This window comes from Triplophysa dalaica, chromosome 7 (assembly GCF_015846415.1).
Source record: "Triplophysa dalaica isolate WHDGS20190420 chromosome 7, ASM1584641v1, whole genome shotgun sequence".
Taxonomy (NCBI): Eukaryota; Metazoa; Chordata; class Actinopteri; order Cypriniformes; family Nemacheilidae; genus Triplophysa; species Triplophysa dalaica.
In genome coordinates, this window is record NC_079548.1 from 3602092 (window position 1) to 3621220 (window position 19129).

At 38.7% G+C, this 19129-nt stretch overlaps 1 protein-coding gene across 2 annotated transcripts in view; it reads right to left on the reverse strand.

Moving 5' to 3' along the window:
* Positions 1 to 18209, reverse strand: part of LOC130426398 (protein shisa-6) — a 58100-nt gene extending 39891 nt beyond the window's left edge. For both annotated transcript variants that reach the window (XM_056753154.1, XM_056753153.1), the window contains exons 1-5: positions 18117 to 18209; positions 16789 to 17592; positions 8793 to 8947; positions 6369 to 6461; positions 4363 to 4422 (exon numbers count right to left, since the gene is read on the reverse strand). In XM_056753154.1, the coding sequence (XP_056609132.1) occupies positions 4363 to 4422; positions 6369 to 6461; positions 8793 to 8947; positions 16789 to 17333 (853 nt within the window). In that variant the 5' untranslated portion in view covers positions 17334 to 17592; positions 18117 to 18209. The remainder of the gene's footprint in view (positions 1 to 4362; positions 4423 to 6368; positions 6462 to 8792; positions 8948 to 16788; positions 17593 to 18116) is intronic.
* Positions 18210 to 19129: the final 920 nt, after the last annotated feature.

Below are 19129 nucleotides of genomic sequence, written 5' to 3' on the forward strand. Positions count from 1 at the left end.
GAATAATACAAAATAAATGTTTGAAACTGCATTTTTTTCCTTTGGCATCTCTGTCGCCATCTCTGCTTAAAAAATGATATTGCAGGTTACTTTATGTATTTATCTTCACATGGGTTGAAGTCAACCGATGTTAAATTACTTACAAAATCATGCAGCTCAATATATCAATCACTATTATAAGCTTACCGTTGTAAATCAGGGGAAGGTAGACCAAGAGTTTTCAACACTGATTTTTATTTACTTGCCCAGAAACAAAATTTAATTTAATTTTACACGATTATGTAATGGATTGCTGTATATATAAATTAATAAAATATATATATATATGAATGTAATGTCTGAATAATGCTATTAGCATATTCAGACTTCAAGGGCGGACATTTTGTCTTTAAATCATTTTAGTCCTTAATTTACAACACTCAAGTCAGAACATAAGAATCAGTCTTAAACTTAACTGAAAGTTGCTTTTAGGTTCTTTATAAAAGTCTCCTACTCTTAAAAAAGTCCTTAGTCAAAGTTTAAGACTACTCTTAAGAATATTTTTGAGAAGTTTTATACAAACGGGCCAAGATTTGTTAATACAATTGTTGATCTCAATGCAAACTCAAACATTACTCATCAAATTTGATGATTTTACCTCTCCAATCTACATTAATTTTACATCTCCATACTCACATCAACAATTACAGTCTCAAAATCGACAGAGACATTTTAGAGACTCAAATGAAACACAACTGAACTCCATCCAATCTCCTCGCAATATAAATATGTGTGTTACTAAGCCTCATTAAACACATTTAATATTCAAATCCATAAATCGAATCCATCACTCAGACAACACTGGAAATCCGATTTCTGTCCCGCCCCCCCGGTGACATATTTGCCATTTAAGCGTCTTCACATCCTCCTTAAGGACCACACAAAAGCTCTATGACTGCGGTCGAGTACATCACACCGATCTCTGATAAACAGACGGCCCGTCTGACGGAAGTCTCTTGATCTTACTCGGCCGTGTCATTTAGATGGATGGCTGGGATTGGCCCGGGTCATTACCGCCTGACATCTCCCCAGCAACGCTGTCAAATAAATCTGCCGGAGCGGACTGTCTGCCGCTCCCAGCCACTCAATCACCATGGCGATGATAAGACTGACAGGTACTGTAGAGGTATCTCTGGAGACACTCTTACCTGGATATCTTTGATGTACAATATTTGTTTGGATGCATTGCAACACATACAACATACCCAAAGTCTCAAAAGAGATCTCAATAATCTCGATTCTACAATCTAGTAAGAGATCTCAATAATGACCAAACTAATCCACCAATGAGATGACAGGGGCTGGTCAAATGTCTTAAGATGTGTAAATAGCTGTAGAATAAATGTATCTGGGGAATCGCTTAATCTCAGACCGACACATTTAAACACATTTATAAATATGAACTATTTATACTCTTAATACATGAATACAACTGTATCATTTGATTCGTCCTACAGAAATTCTAGATACATCAGAGACCAAATCAAATGAAACATAAACTGCTAGATTTTCTCACAAAGAGAGTGAGATGTTATCCGTGGATATCAGAATGACACAAATGTGATCTCTTTGACATATCACTTGTTTGCTCAAGAGATGAAATACAAAGCAACATTTTAAATACCATAAATCATCTGCTATTCCAACTCACCAGAGTTTTAGAAAAGGTCTCAACAATGTCTCAAACTGTGATCTGGGCCCGTATTTATCAAGCTTCTCAAAGTGTCCTTTTAGTCTTAAGTGCTGAGAATTCATGAAATGTACTCCTACTTCCAAACTTAAGTATAAAGGCAAGTTATCACATTTCTTAAAGCTAAGAATCACTCTTACTCTCCCAATTATTTAAGACAGTTGAAGAGGTCTCTAAAGGACTTTTGATGACACTAAGAAGACAGAGACATGTGTTGGACAGAGGGGTTGACCAAAGGAACCGTATCATTCCACATTAATCACGCCTAAATTCGGTACTCCCCTGCATAGGCGTTATTGCGGGTGACACTTTTTTAAAGTATAAATTTGCGAAATGCAAATATTAATGAATCAACATCTACACATCATTTTTCATAATCAAATGTATACATTTACAAATTTATTTGTGCGCAAGATAAAGGCACTCAGTCCAGATATGTCATTATTAAAGCTGCGCGCATTGGAGTTATGCTCCATTGATCATCAGTACTGTTGCGCATTCTCGTTATGCTTTATTTTTACGGATCATCTTGTTTCGCTCTATTGCAAATTCATTGCGTCTCTGTTCTCAATGGTATGCGTTTTACATTGTATTTAAAACCAAACTACTCGACAAGCAAATAAAAAAAATTCTGCACCGGTTTAAAACTGGTGATTTAGAAATGGTGGAAACGTGTTTACCTTTTACTTCCAATGTATATATATCATCATGTACTCAATTGAGAAGTCTTTGTCATATGTATGTTAAATATAAACTCCTTTAAGGAACTTCTCCATTTATCGTTAATGTATCGGAGAATATTGGTCATTTGTCCGTGTCGATGTCAGTATCAAAAATCCTGTTTTCGGCACAGCAAGGTGTCGTAAATCATCTCTGACCCTGACACTTAAGATTTAGTCCTACACTTCACTTAAATTACGACGGAGCTGCTTTATAACTAACTTTAAAGCTCAGCTTTTATAAGTTTGATAAATATGGGCCCTAGATGTGCCACGATGCAACACCGAGTCAAACATTTTCCTAAAAGCAAATGATCAGAGTCCTGACCTCCACGTGAATGTTATACTGTCGCTGTGTAATCTTGTCAATTCTAAAATATTAGTGTAATTAATACGATTGAGGCTCTGGTGTCAGACATTTGAAACGCTTCAAATATCAAACAGCAGCACAGATCATTGATGTGAAAGGCATTACACAGTTAGACAAGGTTACAGGACATGACAGAAAACCTATCAATCACACCTCTCTGATGTTCTGAGTGACAGACAGATGTTTCTGTCTGATGGTTAAGTGGATCCGACTGATCCTTGGCGTTGGTCTTCAGATTGCTACGCTCTGTCTAAGCGTCTTTCAGGTATGAGACTTCAGCTGGTGTAGCACGGCTTGTTCTGCTTACAGGACTAATGGAAATCTATTGTAATGAGAGCCACATCTATTACGGGCATAATGCATTAGCTGAAAAAAAATTCAGTATGGTACTTTATTTATTCTGTTCTCTGCGATGGAGCCATTGGTACTCATCCGGACAATGAAGCATGTGCAGTAACAGTATACTACAGTACAATTATAATCGGTATATAATGAGAGACAGGTGTAAGGATGGCTGGATAGAGAGATGGACTGATGGATGAAAGATAGAGAGATATGTAAACATGGCTGGCTGGATGGATTGATAGAAAGAGGGAAATAGATGGATACCAAGATAGCACTGATACGTCTGTAAGATGTGTGCTAAAGACCTGGTGTGTAAAATGTTCTTATAAATGTCCTAGAAAAGTCTGACTGGAGACCTCTCAAAGATGTATTGCAGATAAGAAAACATACAAAACAAAAAAAACAATCGCAGATGTAAATCCAGACATCACGTACACGTCTCCCAGATATATGTGTTGTTTCAGGAAAAGGATGGATAGAGAGAGAAATAGGGAGAAATAGGATGGATAGAGAACGAGAAAGATGGCTGGACGGATTGACAGACAGAAAGAAACGGATGGATAGAGGTACGGATGAAAGGATGGATGGAGAAAAAGATCCCCAGACTGCACATGCACGTCTGTAAGATGCTAAAGATCTGGAGATCTGTGAAACATCTCCTGTGTGAAAACATCTGATAAACATCTTCTAGATGTCTATATGATATCTGTCAGGAAACGTCTCAGAGACATATTGCAGATGAGCAAACAATCAAAGAAATATGTCTTGCTGATGTAAATGACATCAAATAGACGTCTCCGAGATGTATGTGTGCTATGGAAAGGATGGAAAGATAGAGAGATGGATGAAAAGACAGCTGATGGATAGATGGGATACTGTATGAGTTGCTGTAAGATGTGATGCTAAATTAATGTGTGGGTCAACAGAATCATCCCAAAGACAGACTTAAGCTAGTTTACACCGAAACAAATCAAGAATGACATGCTTCAACGGTTTACAGGATCACCATGGTAACAAAGAGAAGTCATTAATAACCCACAGATGTACTGACAAAACACAGCGAAACATGAATGAGCAACAAACTCCATTTCAAGTGTGTCAAGACGTTCATTTAGCAAGACCTGGATCAATGTCAAACTAAAAACACTACATACAAACCTACAATAACACGTTTATCTGTAAACATGCATGACACGTACCGTATGATAATGGAACGTCCAGGTCGCCGTGCCACGCCAGGTCATCTACTGAATGTTGAGCTGGAAAAAAAACACATTAAGGGAGAAGTTCAGCACAAGAGTGAATTTCTTTTCTCTGTGGAACACAAACGGAGATGGACTGAGGAACATCCAGAGCGTTGTGAATTGCATCTGAGCCCAAAAATTGACAGAAAAACACCATTAAGGTTCAATAAAACATCAACGTTAGTAACTCCCGCAATAAACCCTGTTCCTGTGACTGAAGTCTTTCAAATCTGTGTCTAAAAGTTTCAAAACTCGCAACATCAACCTTTAAACATGCGCATGCTTTCACATATGATGATGTTCTTGTCATTTGTGAAGCTGTTTTGTTTGAAGCAAAGTCCCCTTCCACAGAGAAAGAACGTTAAGATATGATCTTCACGATTCAATGCATGAACACAAACACTGTCTGTCAGGGTCGACGGACGTTGAAAGAGAAAGACGGACGGAACTGGCATGTGAGGTCTCTGGAGAAAATCTAGAAAGAAATTTAATCAGGATGAATTAAACAGTTTGGAGCTTAAGGGCAATTTGCACGACCCGCAGGGCTTTGGAGGGAAGCCGAATGAGCGAATAAAATATTATTAAACTCTTTGACCTGGAGGAGTTGAAACACATGGGAACTTCAAACTCTTTACAGTCACATCTGACATCTCCTAACTGCCCAGAGGAAAATATGTATTGCTCGGATTGTTGATCTTTTATGGCTTTGACTTGACGGAGTTTCAGTCTCATTTAAGACTCAATTTAGCATCAGATGTTTCCCTAAAATTGCTTATGAGAAAAACTGGAAAAACACACGTGGGGTGTTAAATGAATGTAGATAGTAGAAGTAAAATAATCTAGATTTGGGTATATCTGATGAGAAATGATTGAGGTCATATTGAGATCTTTATTTATATTGACTTTTGGTTGCAGACTAGTCAAATATGAGCTTAGTTTGACACATTTTTTGAGATATTTGTAAGATTTGAGACTTTTCTCAAAAGAAGACGCACGTGAGACTTGAACAAACGTTTTGAAAGAACTCATATATTAATGAGATCTCATATGTGATTTTTCTTCTTGTTGACGTGTCTCCCAATGAACCCAATCCACAGATGATTCAACAAGCTGACCTTCATTACGCCTTCATAGGAAACGGAAGCTGTTCTTTTGTGACGTGTGACGGGCGTCACGGACGCGAGCGCTGATGTCAATGACAGTCATTCATCTAAATATCTGTGCTTTTCAAACACTTTACTCGACAAACTGGTGGATTAAGTTGTTGTACGTTAACAATGAGCCCGTGGCTGTGATTATGTGACATTATGTGGGTTGAAATGATTCACTGCTGAGACACAATGAAGAGCAGAGAGGGGTCTGCAGACGCCCGCCGGCTGTTTTCCTTTATGGAAAAGCTTTATGAAGCATCATTACTGCACTGTCAACATCTTCATCTCGATCCCCACAGGACACGCGCAACAAATTTGAGGGTTCTTGTACATTTGCTCTCTGACATCACTACGATTAAATTGAGAGCTTTAGCATAAGTCTCATTTGCATCTCAGATATTTCTCCTGAGAAAAAGAGTCGGACATCTCACATATGTGTTTGTCAGAAGAGATGTCAACATTGTGTCAAACTGAGCTCTTGGACATTGATTGAAGATCTCAATATGAACTCGAACATTTCTCATCAAATTTATCCAAATCCAGATTGTTTGACCTCTACATTCATATTATACCACCAGACTCATCATGTGTTTCAACAATTACACTTTCTCTTTTAATTTCTCCTAAGAGCAATTTCAGGAGAAACATCTGAGACTAATTTGAGAACTGAATGAGCCACTATAAAAGAGCAAGGTCTGCGCAATGCCCTTTTCCTCGGGGTAACATTAAGAGATATGAAAGAAAGTTCAGCATGTTTCGAGGATCTGAACCATGAAATGTCCTCAAATGAAAGATGAGGTTATGATTTACCTTTCAGATGGCCCCTGCCCAGCGTCACAAATCCAGAAGAGATGAAGTTGTGCATGTCCTGACCGCTGCGGAAGTTCTCTTTCCCATAATGCCCTGCAAAGACATTGAGTTTCATCAAATGACCATCACAAGAAAAAACAAACAGTTCAGACACAATAAAAGTCTATTTTGTGCTGCATTAGTTTGGATCCTGTCAAATGTTTTGTGTGTTGTGGAACGATCACGTTGTTTGAAACCATGTAGCGTTCAACCCAAATCCATCACGCTGGACGTCGCAGGCGCTTGGAACTGCATTCTTTACGGGTTAATACCCTTTACGCCCCACATTACTCACGGGACAGACGGTTATTGAGAAGGCACGTCAGCCCGCGGCTGGTAAACGCTGTTTTGAGAGAGAGAACAGGATGAGGCTCTGCATTAAGTATTAATGTGACGGGGGACAGAGGTTGTGCTCGACCACACGAGAGGTTTTAGAGGTCAAACACACACACACACACAAAGGAAAATATTTTGAGAAATGTCTCAGTGGTTTTGTGTTCACACAATGGAAGTCAAAGGGGCTCAATGTTGTTTGGTTATCAACGTTCTTCAAAATATCTTCTTTTGTGTTCTTATGAGAAGGAAAGTCAAACAGGATTGGAATGGCACGAATGATGAAAATCTATTTGTGTCTATCATGTTATTCACACTTTTAGTCAGTTTTTCAGGCTTATTTTGTAGTTGTCAATTGTAGTTGTTTTCGTCCTTTGTGACGCTGAAACGCTGTATGTTAAACCACAGAAATTAAATGGTTGGCAAAGGTTGTTTTATCTTCATGGAAATAAAAGGTCATAGAATTCCCAGCGTTAAATCAAAAACACAGTGTCAAGATAACCCACGAACAGCTGTCGCAGATCTAACTGCATTAAAAACTCATAATAAGAACAACACATGGGACTATTTGCTGACTGTTTCGCTGTCATCCCTCTCTCTGTTTTCTGTCCATCTCTGTGATTCTGGTTCACTGCACCGCAATGAAAGTTAATATTTCATGATTGTCTTTTATTAAAATAAGTCCTCAGTCGAGCGCATCTTCTCATCAGAGTAAAACCCAACTGACACGCATCCTGACGCTCTGCTTAATCTTAAAGAGATAGTACGACTGCAAAATAAAATTCTGTTTTCATTTATTCACCCTCAGGTCATGTCAAACCTGTATGACTTTCTTTCATCTGCAGAACACTAATGAAGATATTCTGAAGAATGTCGATAACCAAACAACGTTCAACCCCATCGACTTCTATTATATGAACACGATATTTCTCAAAATATCTTCTTTTGTGTTACACACAATCTTCTTTCGTGTTTTTGGTTACGAAGACCATATGAACAGACTTATGTCATTAGTCTAAGTGTGTCTACCGTAAGGAAAACAACAACAAATACAGTAAAACAGTAAAAGGTTACATGAAAATATGAACTTGTGCTTTATTGTCATGAATTATGGGACTTAAGGGAACGTTGAAATGACAAGGCGGATGGGGGTGTCCGAGGACGGAAGAGGTTACAGCGATCAATCACGTAAACGAATATCCCTGTATTGAGAATCAATGAAATGGTCAGAAAACATTGGATTTCTTTCAACCAATTGATTGGATGTAAAAACATTTAGAATTTTTTCCACCTGAAAGCGTTTTTTAACTTCATCAATCAAAAAATGGGATGTTTTATAGACTTAAGGAGCAATACATCACTCGCTTTCGCGAGACTAGAGAGATCACACAAAGCAGTGTGTAAAAGCATTTCTCTGACACGCACACACAAACACACACACGCCTAAATAAGAATTCCATCATCATTTATTCACCTTCATGTCGTTCAAAACCTGTATGTGACTCTTTCTTCAGTGGAACAAAAAAGAAGATACTTTGAGAAATGTCTCAGTGGTTTTGTGTTCAGGTAATAGAGGTCAATGTGGTTCATAGTTGTTCAGTTACCGAAGTTGTTCAAAATATCTTCTTTTGTGTACTCATACAGGTTTGAAATGAAATCAGGATGAAAAAATTATAAAATAAATGTAATTTTCCCTTAAATTCGAACAAGATGTGAATGTTTGAAGTACTGCAGCCTAGTAAGTAAAAGCACGAGGGCGGTGAAGTGCATGAAGAGGAACGTGTTTGAAGGCTGTTCGACTGCCGCGCTCAGCGTGAATGAAGAATTCATTCAGATGGGATTTCTGATACGAGCGGAGAGGCGAACGGCGCGTGCTGAGTCTTTCCATTCCAAATAGAAAACATACGAGGCATTTCTCCTCAGTCTGCTGAACGCATGCACAAACCCACTGCAATTTCATTCATTTATTCTTAAACATTTGTGATTCCCACAGTACTACCAGGACACAAATCCAATAGAATAACACACGGACGCAGAAGACCGGTGACCTACCGTGGTTGCTTTTGTTGTGGACGGGTGTGTAGTGGTTCTTGGACGTGCGTACAGGTGTGTTCTCTTTGGGCGACGTCTCTATTGCTGCCATGTTTTCATGCTCGTACTGAGATATGGGAACAGGCCCCTGCTGTCTCAAAATGTCCGCCAACGCTCTGAAAAATACACAGAAGAAGTGTTTTAGACCAGAAACAACAATCTGAATGTTGGGATGAACGCTTGTTGTTTCATATTAATGCCCCAAGAGGTTTAAGCAATTTGTAAATAATTGCTCAGCGTTTCTTTTGTTTTCCCATGTGCGGAGGTTCTTGACTCTCTCTCTCACACACACTGAACTTTAATTGTGCTTTGTGTTGTAATGATCAGTGGAGGTTCGGCCTCTCAGGTTTTCTCAGCTCGGGCCTCTGGGCTCTACAGCAACAAACAAAAGTCATTAATCAATGTTTCTCTGCAGTACGGTGTTTTAGAAACACACCCACACACATCTAATGGGATTCAAATTCTATTAACATCTCTGCTCTTTGCCCCCCGAGGACTCGGCCTCAGAATCAACACCCAACCGCTCCGTGGATTTGCAATATGAGATTCTAGAGAGATGCACGGCCACTTAAATGTATCAACCATCTGCGCTCATGCGGCTCGATGGAATGAAGAGCTTGTGTTATTGTGTGGGTTTCAAAGAGACAAGTTTTGCTGCGGGAATAGAAGTATGTTCATAAATTTCTCGTTAGCAAATGTGTATATACGTAAATTGTCCTCCATATTGGAACAGTCAAAACACTCTAGAGCAAGTTGACTCGGAGTCTGCAACCATAGTTTAATTACCACACTTATGAAATGTGTACAAAAATTATTCTAATAAACAAGAAAATGTATTAAAATAAATAGATCTTATATAGTAACATAAAAATAAATAATAACAGAATTACATTTTTTTACAAAATACAAACTTAATAAAATTAACAACAAAACTATAATTAATATGGTTAATTCATAAAAAGCACACAGCCACGTCTTTAGAGTTTAATTCTCAGCTCCAGCAGGCAATTCCATCCCTCACCAAGATCAAAGACAGACTGCTTGTCACACTAATGCTAAATTTACAATACTTAGCATTTAAAGCTATTAAAATGTAATCAAAGTCACTGAGTGCAGCTGTGACACGTCAGAGGAGACCTGGTTCTCCCGGCTGAGACAGGATTCTCCCAAGGTTTTTTTGTGCTCCTTTTATTCATAATTTACATTTACATTTAGGCATTTGGCAGACGCTTTTATTCAGAGTGACTTACATTGCTTTACCCTATACATTTTACATAGGTATTTGCAATCCCCTGGGATCAAACCCACTACCTTGCGTTGTTAACGCAATGCTCTTACCAATGTGCTACAGGAAAGCTATTGGAGTTTGGGGCCCTCGCCACAGGGCAGTGTTGGCTTGCTCACTGGGAGACTGCATTCATTAGATATTATTTATCATGCGCTGTGTTTAAACCTTTTCTATGTTTCTCTTATTTTCTCCTGTAAAGCTGCTTTGGAACATTGAACATTGTGAAAAGCGCTATATTATTAATAATAACATTTAATTGAATTGAAGTTTTTACTTCAAGAATCTGCACTGCAATGTCGTGGCATCTGAAAAAACTAAAAATAATAAACCATTGCACGATGGTGGACGAGTCAACATTTTTCAATTGATGAATGTGGCATCTGTACTATGGTCATGGGCAATGCTCATTTACAGTACATTGAGCATTTACTCTCAGACACGGCCAATGATCTCAAACCAGCGCATGACGAGGCTGCTGGTTCCAGCGCACGATGAGGCGGCCGGTTCCACCCCAGCCCGAGGCCCTCTCTCCTCACACGAGGAGCCTAAAATGGCGTCTTAACTGTGTCAATGTCAGCGCATTTGCTCTGCATCGCGATCTACATCTCGCTTTGCATGAGCGAGACAGAAAAGAAAGAGGAAGAGAATGAGAGAGTGACTTTGGGAGGATGTATAATTAGTTTTTCCCTTCCAGGAGAAGGCCGTTTTTAACAGAAGTTCTTCTCACGTGGGGGCGACCTGGTTTCAGTGCTCCAGTTGGCTGCGAGGATCTCGGCACAACTCCACAGGAGTGAGACACCTTCAGGACCCTGTACAACCTGGACACATTCAAGTACCCGAGTGGACTATTTAACTCAAGTTTTTCTTGCTTTGTGAGAGTATGACCAACATGTGTCTTCACTCTTAAAAATATGGGTGCTTCATGATGCCATAGATAAACCTTTTTTGGATCCTCGAAGAACCATTCAGTCAAAGGTTTATTAAGGAACCACCTCTTTCTTTCTTGTTACAATCTGAAGAATGTTAAAGGTTCTTTATGAAACCAAAAGGCTCTTCTATGGCATTGAAGAAACTGTTGAAGCACAGTGTAAATGGTTCCACAAAGAACCGTAAACATTTGAAGAACCTTTCTTATTCACAAAAGGTTCTTTGTGGTGAAAAAAGGTTCTTCAGATTATATTTTTTTTTTTAAAGAACCTTTGGGTGAATGGTTCTTTGTGGAACCAACAATGGTTCTTCAATTGCATTGCTGTATAGAACCTTTCAAGCACCTTTATTTTAAAAAATGTTCAGGACTAGCATCCCAACGAAAAGTTTAATTTAAACATTTAAATTAAGATTGGACAGATTTGTGGCAACATAATCTAGTAAAAAATGGTAACAGTAAAATACAATGCAAGAAAAAACAGTGATAGGCATTGGTATGAGTCTATGTGTAAATAATATTATATATTTATATATAGTGTAATAATATAATATTTTGTAATAGTATCCTACAGAAGTGGCCAAAATTGTTGTCTGGAGCACATATTGTACAATATCGGTTTATAACGGCTGCTCAAGAAAGATGAAACCATCAAAATATGAGCATCAGACTTAAGAAAAAGTATTTTTTGGCAAAAAAGCACACACGTTTGTTAATTTAGAAAGAATAAACCACTACAAAATAAATTGAGTATTTGATTAGCTATTAATAATCTGTTTATTAACTCTCTTGATTTTCACCTCAGCAGTCATTCTATTGGTTCTTGACTCAATAAGCTTTGTTTGTGTGTTTTTATTCCTTTTAATATTACTCAACACGCATTAACGTCTCTCATATATTTAATAACATAAGTAAATAAAGAGTAAAAAATGTAAAACAAGTCATTTCAACTTAAATGTTAAACTACAAGTCATTTCAAACGACTATTTTAAAATATAATATGTTTTTACATTCTCATAAAAATGCATAAAAATGAATAAGCAAATTCAACTTAATGAAGTGTAGCATCTCAAAACTGGTCAAACTGTAGAAATTTGGGGGCTGAAATGTCTTTGAATTATCAATTACCTGGTCAAGTTTATGAGGCTTACAGAATGTGCCGCTGTCCAAATGATTTATACTTTAATAGGCGACATACATCTGGCAACAAGGGCTCATTCTTCTTCTAACATGTTCAATCAATTCACTGTGACCCATTGCACCATCATATATGTAGTTTTGAGGGATTCAGGGTTTTTGTTTAAATGACAGAATGTGGTTCATATACTACATAAACATCACAGGGATGTAAACCGGGATTATTTAACACAAGTGTTGAGAGCACATGTTATAATAATAGATTGTTCACAAGAGAGATTAAATATATGTAGGATAATACTAATGGTAATTCAGGTCTAAGTGCCAGCGTGTTTACTCTAAAGACACATCACACAACAACAGTGTGAGGTATTTACATTCTCACCAAACACCCTGACGCCTCCAGGGACACACGCTCATCGTTTCTAAACAAATCAAGGCCAATTTACTTTAGTTTATCACCTAAAGGGATTGTGAAACATATGGATGCTTTAACAACCCGTCACCACTGAAACCTTTACCCCAACAATGCTTAAAATGACCGATTCGAGGTGCAGTCAATGCATAACACTCATATTTTGAGATACATCTGCCAACACTAAAATCACAGAGATCCACTTTAATATATCAAATAAGTCTCATAGACTTTAATGAGACACAATAGAGAGTAAATTCAACTTTTGCTTTAATCTCAGATTTATAAAGAGATGTCTCTGTCATTAGAGTTTGAGAAGAAAAGTCAACAATGTGTCAAACTGAGCTCAGATTTGTCAAGTCTGCGATCGAAAGTCAATGTTGTTGAAGATCTCTATATGAACTCAAACATTTCTCAACAAATTTACTCAAATCCAGATTATTTTACACCTCCATGCACTTCATGTTAACAATTACACTCTCATTTGTTTGTTTTAATTTGACAGATGCAATTTTTGGAGAAACATCTGAGACCAAGCTGATAGATTAAACCCAACTGAGAACTCCATCAAATCACTGCGTTTGTATCTGAGCACTTCTTGTATCTGAGTCTTCTCTTACGTCAGTGCATGCTCAGATTGCATCGGACCGTGTTACCAAGGAGTCTGATCAATAAGGAGCGCTCAGATCTCCCGTGGAGGTTTTCAGAGCACTCTCTCTCTCCAACACACACTGAAGGTCACCAGCCAATCTGCATTTGCGGAAAACAGCGGAAACCTCTCTTAACCTCTGACTCACCTCAGACGCTCCCGTGAGGAATGCAGCGTTGCTCATAAAACGCCTTTCAAAATGCGGGTTTTGTCTTTTATCTCATGTTGCGCTAAAAGCACTCATGCAAGCTTAAAAGTTTGAGCTGTCAACTGTCTAGCTGTCGTAGAATCTCAAGGACTTCTGATTTGCTAGAAGAAAAACTCCCAGAATCCCTTTCACCGAACACAACTGTCCACAACTGTCCTCTTGAGTCTGTGTTTTGCTCGCCAGTCGAGCTGTGACAGTAATGTGGAGGTTTTAAAATGCTGCCGGCTCTGAATGGAGCTCAAGAAACTTTATGCTGAGGTTTAAAAGTTCTCAACTGCTAAAGCGGATGAAGAGGATTCGGTCTGGCCCTCCGGCACTGCTGCATTCGCCATTATGGAGTTTTTCACGCAAAAATGAAAACTCTAAAAAAGTCCTGATTTCACCTCATCATGGAGAGATCAAACTGTCATCATTTCCTTTTAATGCTCATTTTGAATCATTATTTGTCATATAGCTCATATTTACTGACTGCCGGCTTCAGAGCATTGTTTGGATGTCTTCTCATACAGTTGGATGCTTCTCCACCATCAATATTTAAACAAAGGCAGACAACACACTGAGACACAGCAGGGGATTCTGGGTAACAGAGAGATGGCGAGTCTCTGACGGTCTGATCAGACAAGATCACCGCTGATCATCAACACATGTTTCTGATATGTAATCAGCACCAGAGAATGGAACTCAAATTACGTTGCATCTTAATAGAGAAAGAACACAGGCTTTGCGATCGATCACCCGAATCTATTAATAAAGTTGAGTGTTCAGGAAAAACAGACATACTGATGAAAAAGTAAAGAAATTGAGAGTTTAAATGAGCGAATCTCAAAGAATTTTAGTATTTCACACTATAATCTAAAGAAATAAAAATATATTATGCATGAAGTAAACAAGGTCAATTTGATGAAGTTCCCAAACTGAATTCTGAAATATAAAAACAGCAAATATAGACTTCTTCAAAAGTATAACACATACATCTACAAAAACATTTCACTGTAATTCATTAGTAAACGGTATTAAGTATTATGCTTCAGATAAAAATATTTTGGTGATGAATACTGAACAATAAAAATATTTACGTTTGAATTTTACAAAAAATATTGCATTCATGCGCAATTACTTAAGAAAATTTTGATTTTGGTGTAAAATGTGATATTATCCCAAGGAAATCTTTAAACATTTGCACAAAAACCTAGATAATAGTGCAGATATGCCAAAGTTGATTTATACAACGACCGCCTGCCTCAATGCATGATGGCCCAGTTTCACAGACAAGGCTAATCTTAAACCAGGACTATGCCTTAGTAGAATTAGGATATTTAAGTCGCTTTTATAAAAATATAAAATAATCCGCTGTGCATCTTGAGACAAAACAATGTCTATGGAATATTATAAGGTATATGAGTGCAGGTTGTTTTCAGCTAAGACAACTCAAACTTTCATTTATGTCTGGGTCTGGGACTAGTCTTAAGCCTTGTCTGTGAAACCGGGCATATGAGTTAGAGTAATCAAGTTAATCTATCAGGATGAGAGAATGAAAATAGCATGTTTTAGTTGGTCTTTATCATTAATCTCTGGCTGAACCTCGGATGAAGATGAACTACATTCAGATATGAGGTCAAACCACAACTAAGCAACTCCACTTGTGTGAAAAACTGCTCTGTAGTCTCGGAAATCAATTCCTAATGAATCAGAGAAGAGCTAGATCTAATCTCTCATGGGTTGAAAACTCATTTTACCTCATTTCTTCCCAAACCATAGTAAAATATCTCTGACGAGTCAAAAATGATGCAAATATCTCATGGCAATGTTCTTTAAACACACACATAGTGAGCCTTTCAGAATTTAACATCTCAGCTCATGGGTAACACACTCATAATATATTTAACTGTGTTTTGGTGCAGATCTAAATGCTCCTTTCAAGGGCTGAAAATGTTGAAACACATGCTCTGGAACATTCTGTACCCAGAATCAAACTCAGCTGGCTTCTCTGAGCTGCAGGACAGCTTGTCAAAAGTGTGCCGAGTTACGACGGAGATGACAGATGTGAGCATGAACACAAGACCCACAACCTTCTTAGAAATGTGCAGTATTGATTTGGAGATCTTTAATAAATATAAACGTGCTTCTTTAAACATTCTGCTGTATTTTTGATCTTTATAACCCTTCACAGGATCAGCGTCCTGGGACTGGCTGAAAGAGCTATGATGTCAGAATGGTGATGTCACTCATGTGGCTATTTATCATGTGAAATCAACACAGTTGACCTCCAAAACCAAGAATCTCTTTCCTCTGACACTGACAAATCAGCGCAAGTGTAAGTCTTATTGACAAACCGCACCAGTAAGACCCAGTAAGACGTCTCTGCTGTGACAGGTTTCATCTGACCTCTATCTGAGAACCACACTAATGAAAAGCAGAATCAATCCCTCCTAGACACAGATGAGTCCTAGATTTAATACAGTATGCAATTTACTATTAATAATCCATCTCAGCCCAGAAATCAGAGCTTCGTTTGTGATCAAGAGCCCAGATATCAATTAACATGACCGTTTTAATTGAGGTTTTTATGGCATTTACACTAAGTGATACAACACTACCCATAGTTGTCTCCATTTTTTAAAGAAGGATCCTCAATTAAATTGCATCAAATGAACCTTTTTAACAGTATTTAACAGCTGAAGCCTTGTAATTGCCAAATTATGAAAGAAGAGACAATTGGGAGTTGAACTAATTAGTAATTTAGCTAAAGCGTTAATCCAGTTTTACAGTCCCATTCATTGGATAAATCTCACAAAATTGCATAGAAAATGTCCATTTCAGGATTCATACCAAACGAAAAAGAAATAGCATTCTTCAGTTTAAGAAAAATCATTCTAAAGATCCTTGTTTTAACCCATGGTTGGCTAAAATATGGACAAGCTCAACCATTGGGTTAAATTTCCAAGAAACATATCTGCATTTTTTTTAATTCTTTATACCAAATATAATTTCAAATTTTTCCTTTTGGTGTAAAGCTTCTTAAGAGGGTTGTAGTTTAAACAGTAAATCAGCTCTAGGGCTCTCTACCCATAATCTTATATAGTTAACCATTATGGCATAACTACAATTAGGGCGCATCAGAGCATCCACGTCTGCACGTAATATACAGCCTTAAACGCTGTCTGTCCAATCAAATTGGGTCATAAATATAATTCGAGTTTTCAAGTTTGATACATTAGGTTGCAGCTACAAAGATCCGCGTAAAACACCTCTTTACGCGTCAAACAAACGCACCGAATATAGCAATCCCGCCCCTCGTAGCTTTTTAAAGAATGTGTTTCTTCTGTTGGGCTTACCTATGAACATTCATCTCTTGAGGCGGTCTGGTGGCTTTATCATAAGTCACTTTTGCAGAAATCCCCAGCATAATGATGAAGGTGATGACCCCGCAGGTGATGTACACGGTGGTGTTGGTCTTGTCAAGCGCGGGGTCGTAAGTGTCCCCGGTGGGTGCCGGCGAGGGCGGTTGGGTTTTGATCCAGTCGGGCGTGTTGTAGTTGGTACAAACTCTCTGATCCAGTCTCTTGGCTTTAATGGGACAGCAGAAGCGCAGGAAACAACTCCCGCAGCAGAACCGGTGGTCGGTGTTGTTGCAGGCGAACTCTTTGTCGTACTGACCGCTCACGTCGTAGTAGCCGAGGCAGGTGTCGTGATCTCCGATGATGGGCGCTTGGACTTGCGTGATGCGTCGAACTACCACCGTCGGAGCCGCCGTGCTGTTGACCTCCTTCACTTTTGGAGGTCTCTTTGGAGCGGGTTTGCTCCTCTTGGCCGTGGACGCGCTCAGGACGCACAGAGGGTCCAGATAGACCAAGAGAAGCAAGAGATGTCGGATCCCCATGGCTTCTGATGAGTGTTTCTTTTTTTGCGTTTATGATCACTTCAGACCGACGCCGTTAAGCGTCCATCTCCGCGGAGCCTCATTTCCACAGTCGTGCGCTCTGAGGGTCTCATTCATGAAGACACAAGCGCGCGCAACAACGCCATGCCCATTTTACGCGTCGCGCTTCGACGAGTGGATGAAGTGACTTTTCTCGAGTGATTGCGTTCACTGCGTGAATGAGTTCAGTTATCACTTCTCACACACTCATGTGTGAAGTCTGAAAGAAGGAAAGTGAAGAAATATAAAATAATTGCGTGGGAGAGAAATAGCGCACAGATTTCAGCACCACGGACAGCGCGCTTCAGAAACCCCATTTTAATCATACAGTTCCAACCTATTTAAAGTACTTTATTCTAATTATACTACATATAACAGTTGTAATTTATAAACACATGTGTAACTGACACTCTTAGGAAGATATGCAGAATCACTTTAGCAAGTACATTCACCTAAACATTCACATCCTTTCAAAAAACGTTTATGTTGAAAAGTTCTGTCAATCTACATTATTTGTCACTTTATACACAAGAAAACCAATAATATTGAATAAACTACTTACTGTGTTATTCATTTCATGTCTCAATAAAAACAGTTTGCGCATTTTGACAAATAGGGAATCGTTGTAAATTTAGTTTCATCACATATGAAAATAAAATCTACCGTGTTACCTCTCACAATGCACACTCATGCATAAAGAAGTCAAAAATGTGACTTAACCATGTAGAAATGAACAGCACTTACGAGTCCAGCGCGCTCGACTCCGGGATGTCCGTCACTGTGCCTCCGAAGAAAAAGAGCGAGAGAACGAGAGAGGGATGCACTACTCCGTTCTGACCCGCCTCTCTCTCTCTCTCTCTCTCTCTCTCTCTCTCTCTCGCTCTCTCAATGGGTCGTTTTACTCCAACACATCACTGGTAAGTCAGGTAATTACAAACCCGTCTTGGGTAAACGCACGCCTGCTCATACCTGGAGGCTTCACTTAACAACCTACAAGATTCTAGACAACTGCATTAGTGTCATGAACAACCTTTATATATACATATATATATACACCACACGCATGCACACACCTAAACACACACACACACACACATACACACAATGAAAGGACATATGGCAAGAGCTATTAATCTCAAAAATAAGACTGTCATCTAAACATACACAAATTGTAAAACACTGTGTGCAATAGTATCATAAATAAGACCGCATATTGTTGAATGTAATCAGATGCTAAATGAGATAACACTTGGGGTATGAAGGCAAATGTAATTCTTAAAGAATCATGAAACTGTCAGGAAACAGAACCCAAGTGCAGACAGCTCTCAACAATAAAATGTTTTATTTGACATAGAAAAAACATAACTCAAAATCCTTGGAGGGAGAAAACATGAACAATATAGTTTAAAAAAAGAAAACTTGACTGAAACTTAACTTAATGATAGATCAGGGATAACAGGACAAGACGGGGATGAAGACAAATGATCCAGCACAGGACAGCACACAAAGGGGCATTAAATAGGAGAGGGGCAAAATCGAGGGCAACAGGTGAAGGGCGTGAACTGATAATAGGATAATGAATAAGGAAACAAGGGGGCGGGGCTAAGACGCAGGACCGGAGAGCACAGGCATGGGCGCCGTAAAGGGGTGGACGGTTAGGACGATTCTAAGGGCCCAGGCTGATTTAGTGCCCAAAAGAGCAGTCCCCTTTTTATTTTCCTATTTGTAGGGGGCCCAGAAATTTTGGTTTCCATAGG